The sequence below is a fragment of the Pseudomyrmex gracilis genome, unplaced genomic scaffold (genome assembly GCF_002006095.1).
Source record: "Pseudomyrmex gracilis isolate BER0280 unplaced genomic scaffold, ASM200609v1 scaffold_114, whole genome shotgun sequence".
NCBI classification, from domain to species: domain Eukaryota; kingdom Metazoa; phylum Arthropoda; class Insecta; order Hymenoptera; family Formicidae; genus Pseudomyrmex; species Pseudomyrmex gracilis.
In genome coordinates this window covers 164,257-176,790 of record NW_018020698.1, presented here as the reverse complement: position 1 = coordinate 176,790, position 12,534 = coordinate 164,257, and the positions used below count along the sequence as shown (strand labels likewise).

Below are 12,534 nucleotides of genomic sequence, written 5' to 3'. Positions count from 1 at the left end.
AAGAAGATGGCACTCTCACGGCCCACTGGCACATTTTCCGAGGGACTTTTCAACGGTGATTTACAAACTGAAAAAGTTCCTCGCGTCGGCCAACTTTGGCAATTACGGGAAAGCAAACAATCTTATAAATTAGGGCCCTCCTCGCCTTCTTCTTCGCGCTGGGGATTCCGCGCGCTCGCATGTGATAGCCGCGACAGACGGCAGAAACGAGAGAAAGAGAAAGAGAGAGAGAGAGAGAGAGCCGAGTTTCTATCCGGGAAAATTCTACGGAGCTCGCACTGCGACGACGTTGCAGTAAAGTTAGCAAGAGAATTAATTGCACGAGGAGGCGAGGTATCGCGCGCGAGCTTTTTTGTCGATTAAGCTGATTTTGAAAGCGGTCGCAAGACGCTTTAACACGCCGAGTGGCTGCGATAACATGCTAATCTCGCCCCGGCGGCAAAGACTTTGGCTAATGCCAGCTATATACGAAACATCGCTACCGAGAAATAGCGGAAACACAGAACGCGGCGCGTATACACGGAAAAAAAAAGATTTGCTAGAATAGCAAGAAATTAGTTACTATATGGCCAGAGCAAAAAAACATTTGTTAAGTTTAGTAAAATTTTTGTTTTGCCAACAAAACATTTTGTTGATGAAAAAAAATTTCGTAGGGTCAACCATTTTTTTTGCTGACCATATAATAGCAAAACTTTTTTTTTCCGTGTATATTTCGCAACTCGCGAAGACTCGCGATCGAAACACGCGCCGGCTGAGATGGAGCAATTCTTCAAAAGACTTCTCTCTTTCTCTCTCTTTTTCTCTCTTTCTCGCACCGACTTCCTCGAGAATAGAATTTTCCGTTGAACATAATTTTCGATTAATATTTCACACAACACAGCGCGCGCTCCCTGGCACACACGTTACACATACTAGCAATATTTCATCGAATAAATTTACATAAGCGTTATATGGAGAAAGAATCGCTTTTTCTTCGGATTTTCCCTCAAAAAGGTTTTCCGCGCCGTCAGAGAATCGATTTCAGCAATCGGCTAGCGCATTCGATTTCCGTCGCAAAGTACCCACAGAACTCGAGATCTCTTTCTCTCTTTTCCTCTCTCTCTCTCTCTCTCTCTCTCTCTCTCTCTCTCTCTCTCTCTTATTCTCGATTTTTTTGCCTGAGACTCAGGATCGAATATATAGGCGTGAATGCGCAAGAGGAAGCTCGTATTGACATCAAAAAGTACCCACCTGCTTTTATCGCGAAAGAGAGAGAGCGAGAGCGAGAGAGAGACAGAGAGAGAGACTTCACAATGCATATATAAATTTTTGCGATACTAGCACAACACAAGGACGCGCTACGCGCACATTGTTGTTGTTTTTATTTTAACGTGTTGTGCCAGTAAACACAACCTGTCACCGCGATGACAGCTAGTATATACGTCTTACAAATCATATAATACACATAATGTACATATGAGAAATGTCAGACAGACCGCATGAAAATCAAACTCGACAAATAGACAGAGAGAGAAGTGGAAAACACCACGTGACTTAAAGTCACGTGTCTTTAAAAACGTGACTAAGTAAGGTCACGTGACAAGAAAAAAAGTAAAACAGAGAATAAAATATATATTATATATATGCTATTCTATATCTATATATAATATATATAATATATGTATACAATTATATATATACATATATTCTACCAATATATCAACAACATTGACCTTTTTGTAAAGGTCATTGACTTCTTCCGCAAAGATCATTGACCTCTCCCGCAAAGGTCATTGACCTCTCTCGCAAAGGTCAGTGGCCTTTCTCGTAAAGGTCAATGACTCTTACCAAAGTCAATGACTCACCGTATTCACGTGACAAAGGTCAGTGACCTTACTTTATTCACGTTTGTAAATACACGTGACTAAAGTAAAGTCACGTTACTTTAGTCATGTGGTGTTTTTTTCTCTTCTCTCTGTCACGTGACTTTAAAAAACGCTAGAATACTTTTGGGTTTTAGTGTTTTGTTCTGAAGCGATTAAGATCGACTAAAACGAAAGTCATCGATTCAGTCGTTTTTGAGATATTGCTCCATGAAAATCTTCTCACTTCTCAATCATCGCATGAATTTCGCGTATAAGAGGCACTACCGTGCGTCTTGATATGTACGACATCGAGAAACACATCCTAGAAACGTCCAATCAGCGTCGAGATAAAATTGGCAACAATCAATATCGAGAGAATCGATTGTGATTATTTACATACGCTTTTTTTTGGTAGAATTCCAACACAGAGATGAAAAAAACCTTTAATACGATCTTCGTTCGCGTTTCTTTTTAAATGCATGCTCTTTCACGGCGCGACCGAAGACCGAGACATCGCGTGGAATCGCGTACCTATCCGGTGTTTCTCATAAATTTATCAGTGGCGTATAATCAAGGCGCTCGGCAACGAAAAGAGCCACCATGCGCAAACACGACGCGAGAGAAAACGTACCGCAAACGCGAAGGCGAAGCTTGCGCAAACAACTTGGCCACGTTGAAACGCGTGAAATAAAAAGAGAGCGCATCTTGCTGACCCCCGTACTCTTTTCCAAGATGTTACTCATTTTCCGCACCCTTTCGTTTCACCCTCTCTTGTACGCGTTACTTCGCAAAAGGCGAGAATAACGCGTTCGCGAGATATGTAAAGCGAGGCAGAAGAAGAGGAAGCTGCCGCTCTCAGGAGAAACCGCGCGCTCCGCGGCGGAGCTTCCGATTCTCATTACAAAGTCAACGCAAAGTGTTTACGGTAAATCGCGAAATTGAACTTTACGATAGAAATAATGCGGCGAGTTAGAAAAGTTCGCGCTGCGCGCGCGCGGCGAAAAGTTAGTTCGGACCTTGGGTATTAATGAGTTAAGCTTCGTTAACGTCGTAATTTCGCTCGCTTGAGCATTATGCAGAGTGTGCTGAAGATAACGCGACGGAAACATTTTCTGACGGGTAGGAGTGGTAAAAGTGCTGCGCGATAAAATTGTTACCCCCGTCACGGGGTCCGACCACGTTAAATCTTTTAGGAGTTAAGCTCTTCGGCGCGCGTTCCCACGGGAGTTAGTTCTCGTAACGTAAAGCTCGTGTTTTAGACGCCTCTTAGTAAATGTATTATTCGTTAAGCTCATTTGCCGTATAGGCGAATAATTATTTCTCTCGCTATTACTTGAGAAAGAGATACGAGTTTCTTTAAAGTCTAAAGAAGAAGATAAAGAGAGCGAGCAAAAGAGAAAGAGCGAGAGAGAGAGAAAGAGAAAGAGAGAGATTCGTGTGTTAAAAATGTATGTTATTTACCGAAACGATGTAAACGATATATTTCGCAAAATTTAATTTAGTTACTTGACAAAGAAAACGTACGATATAGCGTGTAGCAATTCCTGTCGCTGCTTCTCCTTCACCTTTACGCTTCCACCTTCCTCAAGAGCTGCTTGCAATTCTCTTTGCAAGACAGCCAATTTACGACGCTCGCCCTCCAAGAGTAGCGAAGTGACCTGAAACAGAATTTTGACAAATAAAAAAAGGATTGCGCGCAACGTTGTTGCGATGACGATAATTAAGCGTAACATTTATTTTGGGTTTTCACATATACATATACAGTCGCGACGATTCAAACAAACAAACCACGAAATAAAAATTAAAAATAATCATAACTATTTTGTTAATTTTGTCATGAGTTTTTTTTAACGACTGTTTTTGTCGTTTATTCGCCAAATTAAATATGTAAAATGTGGTGTAATTTTGTTCTACTGAAGAATTTGTTTGTTTGTTTTTTTGTTTTTTTTCATGCAATTTAACTGTTTCATCAATGAGCAGTCGTAAAGGAAGAAGTTGTTACATTTACCGTCTGAGAACGCGTTCGATAAAAGAGAGAGAGAGAGGTAAGAATGTGCGAGAGAAAGAGACTGTATCAACCGACGGCAATGCAGTTCTTACAGTAATCGCTTGTTGGTATCTGGATTTCAAGTGTTTTTTTTTTTTTATCAGCTATCGACTGAGGCTTGACAACTTTCATTTCTTTATTTTTTTTAAATATAATTGAAAAAAAAAATACAATTTGACATTAAAACGTTGATATTTTCGTGATAAAAATTAATGTTCCACACACAGTTTTACTTATAATGATTAAACAGAAACAAAGAATATATGAAACAACAATTAATAAGCAACTATCGTGAAGATCTTTTTTATATTCAAATACTTGTGCGAAAATTTCTTAAAGCAATTTCAAACGCAAAAGGCACAAAAGTGAGTTCCAGATAAAGTAACAGTACGTAAAAGTACGTTTTGATACAAGTACAATTATACCGGCCTTAATTCATTGAATTTTCTTTGTGCGGTTGCATATTTTCTTCGTACTTTCTATTTAAAGCTCTTGGCATCAATTTTTCAGACACGAGAAGAGTTAATGGGTCAGAGAACACGCGTTCTTTAATAAATCGCATCGCGAACGAGCGGCGATAAAAAAAAACTCCTCGTGTGTTTCTGTTTACACTCGTAATGATTTCAGTTTCCCCGCTGCGTGCACACGAGCGCAATGAATCGCATAACGCACATTTGAGCGCGTGCATTGGATTTCACGCGTGCGAGCCGCGAATCTCCTCCCGTACGCAACGATGCGGGCAGAAATGCGCGCGCGCGTATAAGATGTAAATCATTCTTGTAACACAAGCGTAGGGTGTGTGTGTGTGTGTGTGCGCGCGCGCACATATGTGCAAGCGGATAGATACCTGCATAGATAAAAGCAAGGAAATACGAGCCGCGACGACTCTCCGCGAAGCTCTCGCCGCGCTCCACGGCGGATCATGCATGCGAATGCGTTTCATAATTGGTTGGAAAAAAAAAAAAAAAAAAACGCTTCCTACGCGATTATACGTGAGTTATTATTGACAGACTATGTTAATTTCACGGTGGAGTTTGTAAGAGAAAAAAAAAAGCGCTTGCGAGATGCCGCGTTCGTTGCCGCGTGACGCGCGCGGCTCTTCTTCGATCGTTCGCTTCAAACACACAGTCGCGAGTTCTCGCGATCGATCTTTTCCTCTTTGAATTGTGAATTAAAAGTCACACAAAAACAGTTACCATACGTAGTTAACTTCGTTCTCCTTTAATGTTTCCGCTATTTTTCGACTGCTTTTTGTGAGGCTTCATTGAAGAGGACGCGATATAAACTGCATTACAAAGCGCGATCGATGCGCGGAGTCACAAAAGAATTAGAGAATGCCGCCGTCCCGCATTTTACAGCTGCATCTCGCGGCATGTTAAACGTCTGTACGCTTTGAGTCGGAATTTAAATTATATCGCATCCGCACACACACACACACACACACACACACACAAATAGAAAACACAAAGAGAAGAGAAGAGAAGAGAAGAGAGAGAGAGAGAGAGCGCCGGTGTTCAACAAATGAGTTCGATCGGAGCAGTATTTATTTACACCTCGCACTTTTGCGCGCGCGCAATAAATGTGTTAAAAAATTTATCGCATCTGCGAGCGATCACCAAGAGAAGAAAACAGCGCGTAAATAAAAAAAATAAAAAAAAATTGTAGTTTCTCCGAGCAAGTCATCAGAACGGAAATTATCAAATTTAAGCGCGCTGATAAACCACCAAGTGTACAGAAATATATACATCTGATTCCCGATTTGTGCGCCTTAACGCTTTCGTAAATCGAACTCGCGTATAAAAAAGAAAAACGCAATGACTTTCCCGCGAAAGAAAGACGTGTAGCTTCTCGCCCGGCGGATCGTAACTTCGTCGTAAATCTTTTTACGCGACGCGTTCTTTCTCTCTCTCTCTCTCTCTCTCTCTCTCTCTCTTTCTCCTTTCTTTCTCTCTTTCGCAAACAGAAAGAATAAATCGAAGAAATCCGAGGAGAGTCACACGAAGACAACTGTCGACGTATACGAGATACACAAGACGGTCTTACGCGATGTCTATCTTCAAATCGAATTCGTTCGCAAATATATTCCTACTATTACTTCGATTCGGAGGATTCGAAAGTTTCTCCGTGGCAGGAATTCCGTCCCATTCACCTGCTTGTTGGCAGACCTCAAAAATCTACTTGAGCAAACGAGTTGGGCGCAGACGTTTGCTCTACTTCGGAATGTGTCTCGCCACTTTCAATTGTTCGATTGAGTGCCTCTCTAGGGTTTTACGAGAAAACCGGGAAACGAAACCTCGAGAGAGGCTGTTGTCCCAACCGATCTCGCGGGGGAGGTAGGAACCTCCTTCAACCTCCGCTATCGGTCGAGAGAATCGGAGCGTCAATTATGTTCACGCGATCACCGGAAGTTCTCGACATTTACGTCGGGGCCGGAACGCACGGGGGTTGCCAAAACGCGATACCTACGACGGACCGTCGAGCCAACTTCAGCGATAAGTCGACTCGAGTCGCCAAGCCGCGAACCAACATCGCAACGGTCAAATTAGACGCGGTCACCGCGCACTTTTATCGAACGAAGTTCGGTCTGAACAGCAAAAAGAGAAAGAAAAAGAGAGAGAGAGAGAGAGAGGAGAGAGACTTTGCCGCAACGGAACTATAAAACTATACCGCGTCCCTCGTTCGTACAATTCTTACTTTCCAAAGTAATTACACTTTCTCCGAACTTGGCTAAATCTTGTTAGCGAGTTCTTTTTCGATATATTATATTCACACAGAGGAATGTCTGTTCTTCTCAACTGGGGAGAAGCAAAACTTATTTCTCATTGTTGTGTGTACACATCTTATACATTTATAAAATCTCGCTGAGTTGCGCTTCCATTAAACTTTGCGCTTCCATTAACTTGCCGACGGAGATGCGCCGCGTCCAGGAAAGCGGATGCAGGACGGAGCTGCGCTTGTCTGTCGAAATGAGATCTTTGCGCAACCTCACCCGGCAAGCACCCGACTGTGCTTATTAAAGATCGTCGCGATATGACGCTGATTATGAAGGCACCGGGAGTTATTATCCCGTCTATCGTAATCGCGTATCCTCCGGCTTCGAGAGATCGGGGAAACGAAACGATCGCTATTAGCGATCGGGAAATGCGCCTCGTGCAACGTTCAATCGAATCGTTGCACGCAACTACGCTCAATTGCGCGTTAATTAAATCGATACTCGCGATATTTTACTCGCAAAGCTCTTACCGCGCGACGCGGTAAAATGCCGGTGGGTTTGCGTGCAATTTTTTCACACGGAAGTGCGCACGACAACGTTCACAACGCGCGGTTTTTCGTATCGGCGAGAAAATATTTTGCGTTTCCAGTGGATGAAATTTGGACATAAAAAAAAAAGAGTCGCGCGCAAACAAAAATAAAGTTTTCGACGCGCCACGACGAATCTGTGTGTGGATTTCAAAAATTTCGTCTTTTTTAATTATCACAGGCTATATTCTAACGCGCAACCCCCGCGTAATTATCTTCAAGGCTCTCTCGCGGTTTTACTTTCGAGCAACACAACCGCGTCGTTGTGTTGCTCGACGGGATGTGGCGCGATTAGGCCACTGACACGCGGAATTTCGGTCGGAGATGAAAAACCGCGAGAAATGAAAACACTTCTGTTCCCCTAGTAGTTTTGTACGAAAAACAGTAAACTTTTTTTTATATGTAATTAATACTGGTAATTGTTTTTTTTTTTTTTTTTTTTTTTGAGCACATAAACACCGTGGCGTTCCGCGCGACTTTGATATTTCTGAAGACCGTAGACTCTTATTGTCTTCAAAACGATGTTATTGAAGCGAGCGTAATATCGCGTCGGCTTCTTTGAGCACAGCGCGATCCTTAATTTCGCTTTCGATTATAAGCTCGACAATCATCTCAACTGCGAGTCTGTTATTGCGCGTCGCACGGATATTATCCGTGACGAGGAGAATTAAATCGGTAAAGGTCGCGGGAGAAAACAAAATTTTGTTTGATCGCGTTTATAATTGCGATCGGCGACGCAACACGCGACGGAATGATGTCATCGCCGGAGATCAGAGACAACCGCGACGGAAAAGCGAAGGAAAGAAACGGACGGGAGGGACGCGCGTTGGCTAATCCGATTGAATGCATTTATTCACCTGTGACGAGCGCCCGATGCTAATTCGCTCTCTCTTTCTTTCTGTATCTCGTCGTCTTCTTGCGAAATCGCGTTATTTGCCCTCGCTCGTATATATATATATATATATCATACTGCTTTCGGAAGCGGGTACGGTATCACATCAAGGACGGGCGACGATTGGGAAACACACAAGCGCACGATGATGTTTGATATATCACCCGGATGATTCATTTCTATTGTACGGAGAGCTGCTCGCTGTAATCAGCCCGCTGTGTTATGTCGTTTGCAGAAACAACACACGTGCGCGAAATATAATACACCGATTACGTTATTCGCGCGAGCGAATCCTCGCGATGCAAAACAAGACCACCTGTGTGTCTTGTTTCGATGACGAAAAGTCTCTTTCGGAAACAGAAAAAACGTAGACGACGCTCCGACGATCTTCCGACCTTTTTTTTTTTTTTTTTTTTTTTTTTTTTTTTTTTTTTTTTTTTTTTTTTTTTTTTTTTTTTTTACGACGGATATGATAATTGTTCGCGATTAACGTGAAAAAGTGAAAACGGTCGTGGATTCACGGGACCGTGACCGGATTCCGTGATGTCTGTGATACGCAAAACTTACGAAATGTGTTTTTTGTTCTTATTTTTTTTCTTTCTCTCTCTCTCTCTCTCTTCCGAGCTCGTTTTTTTCCTCGCAACGGTGTGATACTTCTGAGTAAGTTATTTCGTAAGACGACTAGACAGCGCGCGCGTTTAAACTTGTCAAACGAGTATCGATAACGTGTGAATTGTGGCGGCGAGAAAGAGAGTTCTGGGAGTTCGGTGCGAAGTTCGACGTCCTCGGAGAGATCTCGGAGTTTTGTCGCGATTGCATCGTCGTACCGTATGCAATAAGTTGTTACAAGTTGTTTTGCGAACAATATAATCGCGCACGTAATCACATCGATTTGATCGAGCAAACGCTCATTATATTATTAGTTCGATAATAAGGACGAAATGTCGAGGAAAACAATGGTTTAAGTTGATCCTTGTCAAATTATGCAAAAAAAACGGCACGCTTGTTCGCTACTTTAATGCAATCGCCCGACTGGCTGTGCTCAGCAATTATTACGTCACATTCGTTCTTGGTCAGATATACTTAGCTCATTAATTTATCGCGTAATTACGGTTCTCGGTTTTCGTTATCTCCAGAAGTAAAACACTCGACAACTGGCACTTCAAAGACCTGTTCATTTTTGTCAAAAGCGCCAATTAAAAAAGACTCTAAAAATTAAATAAAAATTAATTGTTTAATTTTTAAATTTGTTTACTTTTTAATAAAAATCAAACAATCTAACCTACTTTGCGATGTCAAAAATATTAACAAAACTAGAAAAATGAACAAGTTCCAATTATTTGGAGAAAATTTGAAATTTTTTAATTACTTAGTTTCTAGAGTGTTAAATAAAAATAAACAAAATTGAGAAAAATTATCTCTCCTCCAAAGTCACGGAAGTTTTCGTATAAGAAAGACGTCCGTTCGACATCTCTTAACTCGTCGCCTAGGATCTCGTCGATCGAGAAACGCGCGGAGAAAGGTATATCGGATTGATCCGGCGGTGATAGAGAGGAGAGTGCAACGAACGAACTTTCCTGTTTGGCTGTTTCGGTTTCAGGTGGCTTGGCTGGCCACGTCGTGTCAGAAAACACAACGCGAGTTTTCTGGGACGGGGCCTCTCACTGGCCTACACTACACCGCCGATCGCGGGCAAAAGTGATCACCGCGCTCTCTCGGGTGAATGGACAGCCAATCCCGGATCGAATGTATCCTCGCCCTCGACAAGGATATCGGAGATCACGCATTAAGTTACGCTCTCGCTCCTCTTTCCCGATTGTTCCGCCTTCAAGGCCTCTCACTTCTCGCGTTAACTCGACGACTTAGAAATTGTCTTAGAGGCGCATACAAAGGACAAGAGCATGTTACACACGTGTGTGTGTGTGTGCGTATCGTCTTGCCAATTAAACATTTAATCTAATTGTAAATTAAACATTTAAGATCTATGTTAAAAAAAAAATCACGAGGGAAACGTAAATGAGGAAAGATTATATTTAAGAGTGCGTGGATTTTTTTCAAGAACTCAGAAACCCCCCCGCGCGTTTCCTCGTCACGTTTCACAATGAGATCGACGAAATGCGTGTCAATTACCTCCAATTGCACTCCGAAAAGATCTCGGGATCTTCCGGGTCTGGAAGCTTTCAATTCCTGCATCTCGGCCTCTCGCTCCACCAGTCCCATGTCTCTCCGAGACACCTGAAAAACATAAATAACACAATTAATTAAAAATGTAACAAATTAATGACTTCGAGAACTCAATTCGCGTTAAGGAGATCGACATTCACGAGTTTTGTTTTTTCTTGTACGCGTTACCGACAAATTAAATTTTTTCATATATCTGTTAATAATATTGAGAAAAATTTATTCGCGCGCGCGTAAGAGAGAAAATGACTCACGGGGTATGTTTGCATAATCGACTTCGCAATCATAACGTTACAAACGTTGTCATAAGAGCTGGCATTAATTGGAGTAACGCTTTTTCTCTCGGTCGGAATACATAAGTTAGACACATGAATTATTAATCGCAACACATTAGCGAAAAAGCGTTTACGCTCGCTGATTTTAACAAATGTGTTGTTTCTCCGCCGTATGATTAATTCGCACTTCTGATTCGTTTCTTCTTTTTTACGAAACAAATCGGAGAGAGAACGTGGACAACGGAGAGAATCGTAAAACGCACAAAGTAAACGCGCACAAAGCAAAATCGCACTTTACGAGAATTTATCATCAATTATTCGACGACGGGAGGGGGGGAAGGGGGAGAAGAGAAAAACTCTCACAACGCGAGTTCCAAACGCGTGCAACTGTCTGCGAGAGAGCGCGCGCCAACAAATCATCTAGTATCTTATGGAAGAAACGCACTCAGAGTAATTAAAGTTTAAATGTCGAGGGGATGTGCGCTTTTCACAAACGTAAATATTCATTGTGAGGAAAGCATAAAGAAAAAAACTTTGACTCGTAAAACGTAGAGAGATAAAACGTGCGTTTGTCTGCGTTGAATTTTTAACGTCGCTTATCTCAAGTTTGATGACGCAAGAACTTCGAATACCAATTCTCATCGTAAGATCGGTGTGTGCGCACGCGCACGCGCGCGCGCGCGCGCGTCCTTCCGGCGCACTCGCGAATTTCTTTATTTTCTTCCTAAAGATAAAAAAAAAAAAAAAAAACACTCGAATAAACAAAGATTACGGCGCTTCTGCTATTGTCGTTTCACACGTGGCACTTTCGCGTAAGCGCTATTACCTCGTTGGCATTTAAAACAATTACGACGGGCGCGCGCGCGGTCATTACCGCGGCTGTGGCGCCGGGAATGTCGCGAGCGTTTGTCGAGCCGTGCGAATCGCGGCGTGCATTGTCTCACGACAACTCATTCCCCCCCTCCGACGAGGAAGAACAATAAAGCCGAGAGCTTGGAAGTATCAGCGAGAAGAACTTGTGTGTAACATCGGATATGATACCGCGGCAGATTGTTCGCACGAACGTGAGTCATCCGCGCGCGCGCGCGCGATCTAAAACGAATCGCCGCGCCGCGGCGAATTACGATTTCGCGAACGTCGCGAGCGATCTACTCGGCAAATCCCGATTCCAAGGTGGCGGCGTTAAGACCGGTGGGCAGTCGACAGGATGCGCAACGGGGCGCGTCTGGGTAAAACGCGCGCGCGGAACAATGGACGATACGTGCGCCCGTTACCTTCGCGCCGCGGAATTATCCGCTAATTATTTATAATTAATCGCGTTAAAGCGCGAATTCCCGGAAAGCCTCCCGGGGCGAGCCTGGGCGCGAAGACGTTTCTTTCCTTCGCGAAGATGTGCGCAGTCCGTCGTCTATCAGCGCTGCCACATCGGCGCGTTGTTAACGTTCGTACGACGTAACGAGCGTCGTACGTAATTACATTTTCCCGCCCGCGCGTAATTTGTAATTGCGTTGTTATTATTATTACTCTTTCTCTCCCGACGTGTTTTTTAATGCGTCGCGCAATTAGGCAGATAATTAATCGCCTAGCGACTACTGGGGACGGTATCCTATAGACGCGCGCGTCTTATCCTAATGGCACATCGCGGCCGCGTTACCTCGCCGAGTGATTGTACTCGTCGTAATTCTATTCGTCTCGTGTTATAACCGCGAAATAATCCGCGTCTCACGTAACCTTGTTCTTTTTTATTTTTCTTTTTTTTTTTTTTTTTACTACCATATCTCTCCCGGTTGTTAAAGTTCACCGACGTCAACGCGATCGATAATTCGTTCAAATAACGAAACTCACAAGAGAGACGTTTAAAAAGCTCCTCAATTCGACGGAATCTGATTTTAAAGCCGTCATTAAAATTTTTACGGTTGGTTTAACCGTGATGTGCGTTTTTTTTTCGGGATTACTTCCTTCTTTGAGACGATCCTCTCGTTTTCCGGTCTGTTA

At 43.0% G+C, this 12,534-nt stretch overlaps 1 protein-coding gene across 1 annotated transcript in view; it reads right to left on the bottom strand.

The window, feature by feature from the left end:
* LOC109856328 overlaps positions 1 to 12,534 on the bottom strand; it is a 104,281-nt gene that overhangs the window by 58,478 nt on the left and 33,269 nt on the right. The window contains exons 2-3 of the mRNA XM_020431458.1: positions 10,214 to 10,318; positions 3,369 to 3,502 (exon numbers count right to left, since the gene is read on the bottom strand). Of these exons, the coding sequence (XP_020287047.1) occupies positions 3,369 to 3,502; positions 10,214 to 10,303 (224 nt within the window). The 5' untranslated portion in view covers positions 10,304 to 10,318. The remainder of the gene's footprint in view (positions 1 to 3,368; positions 3,503 to 10,213; positions 10,319 to 12,534) is intronic.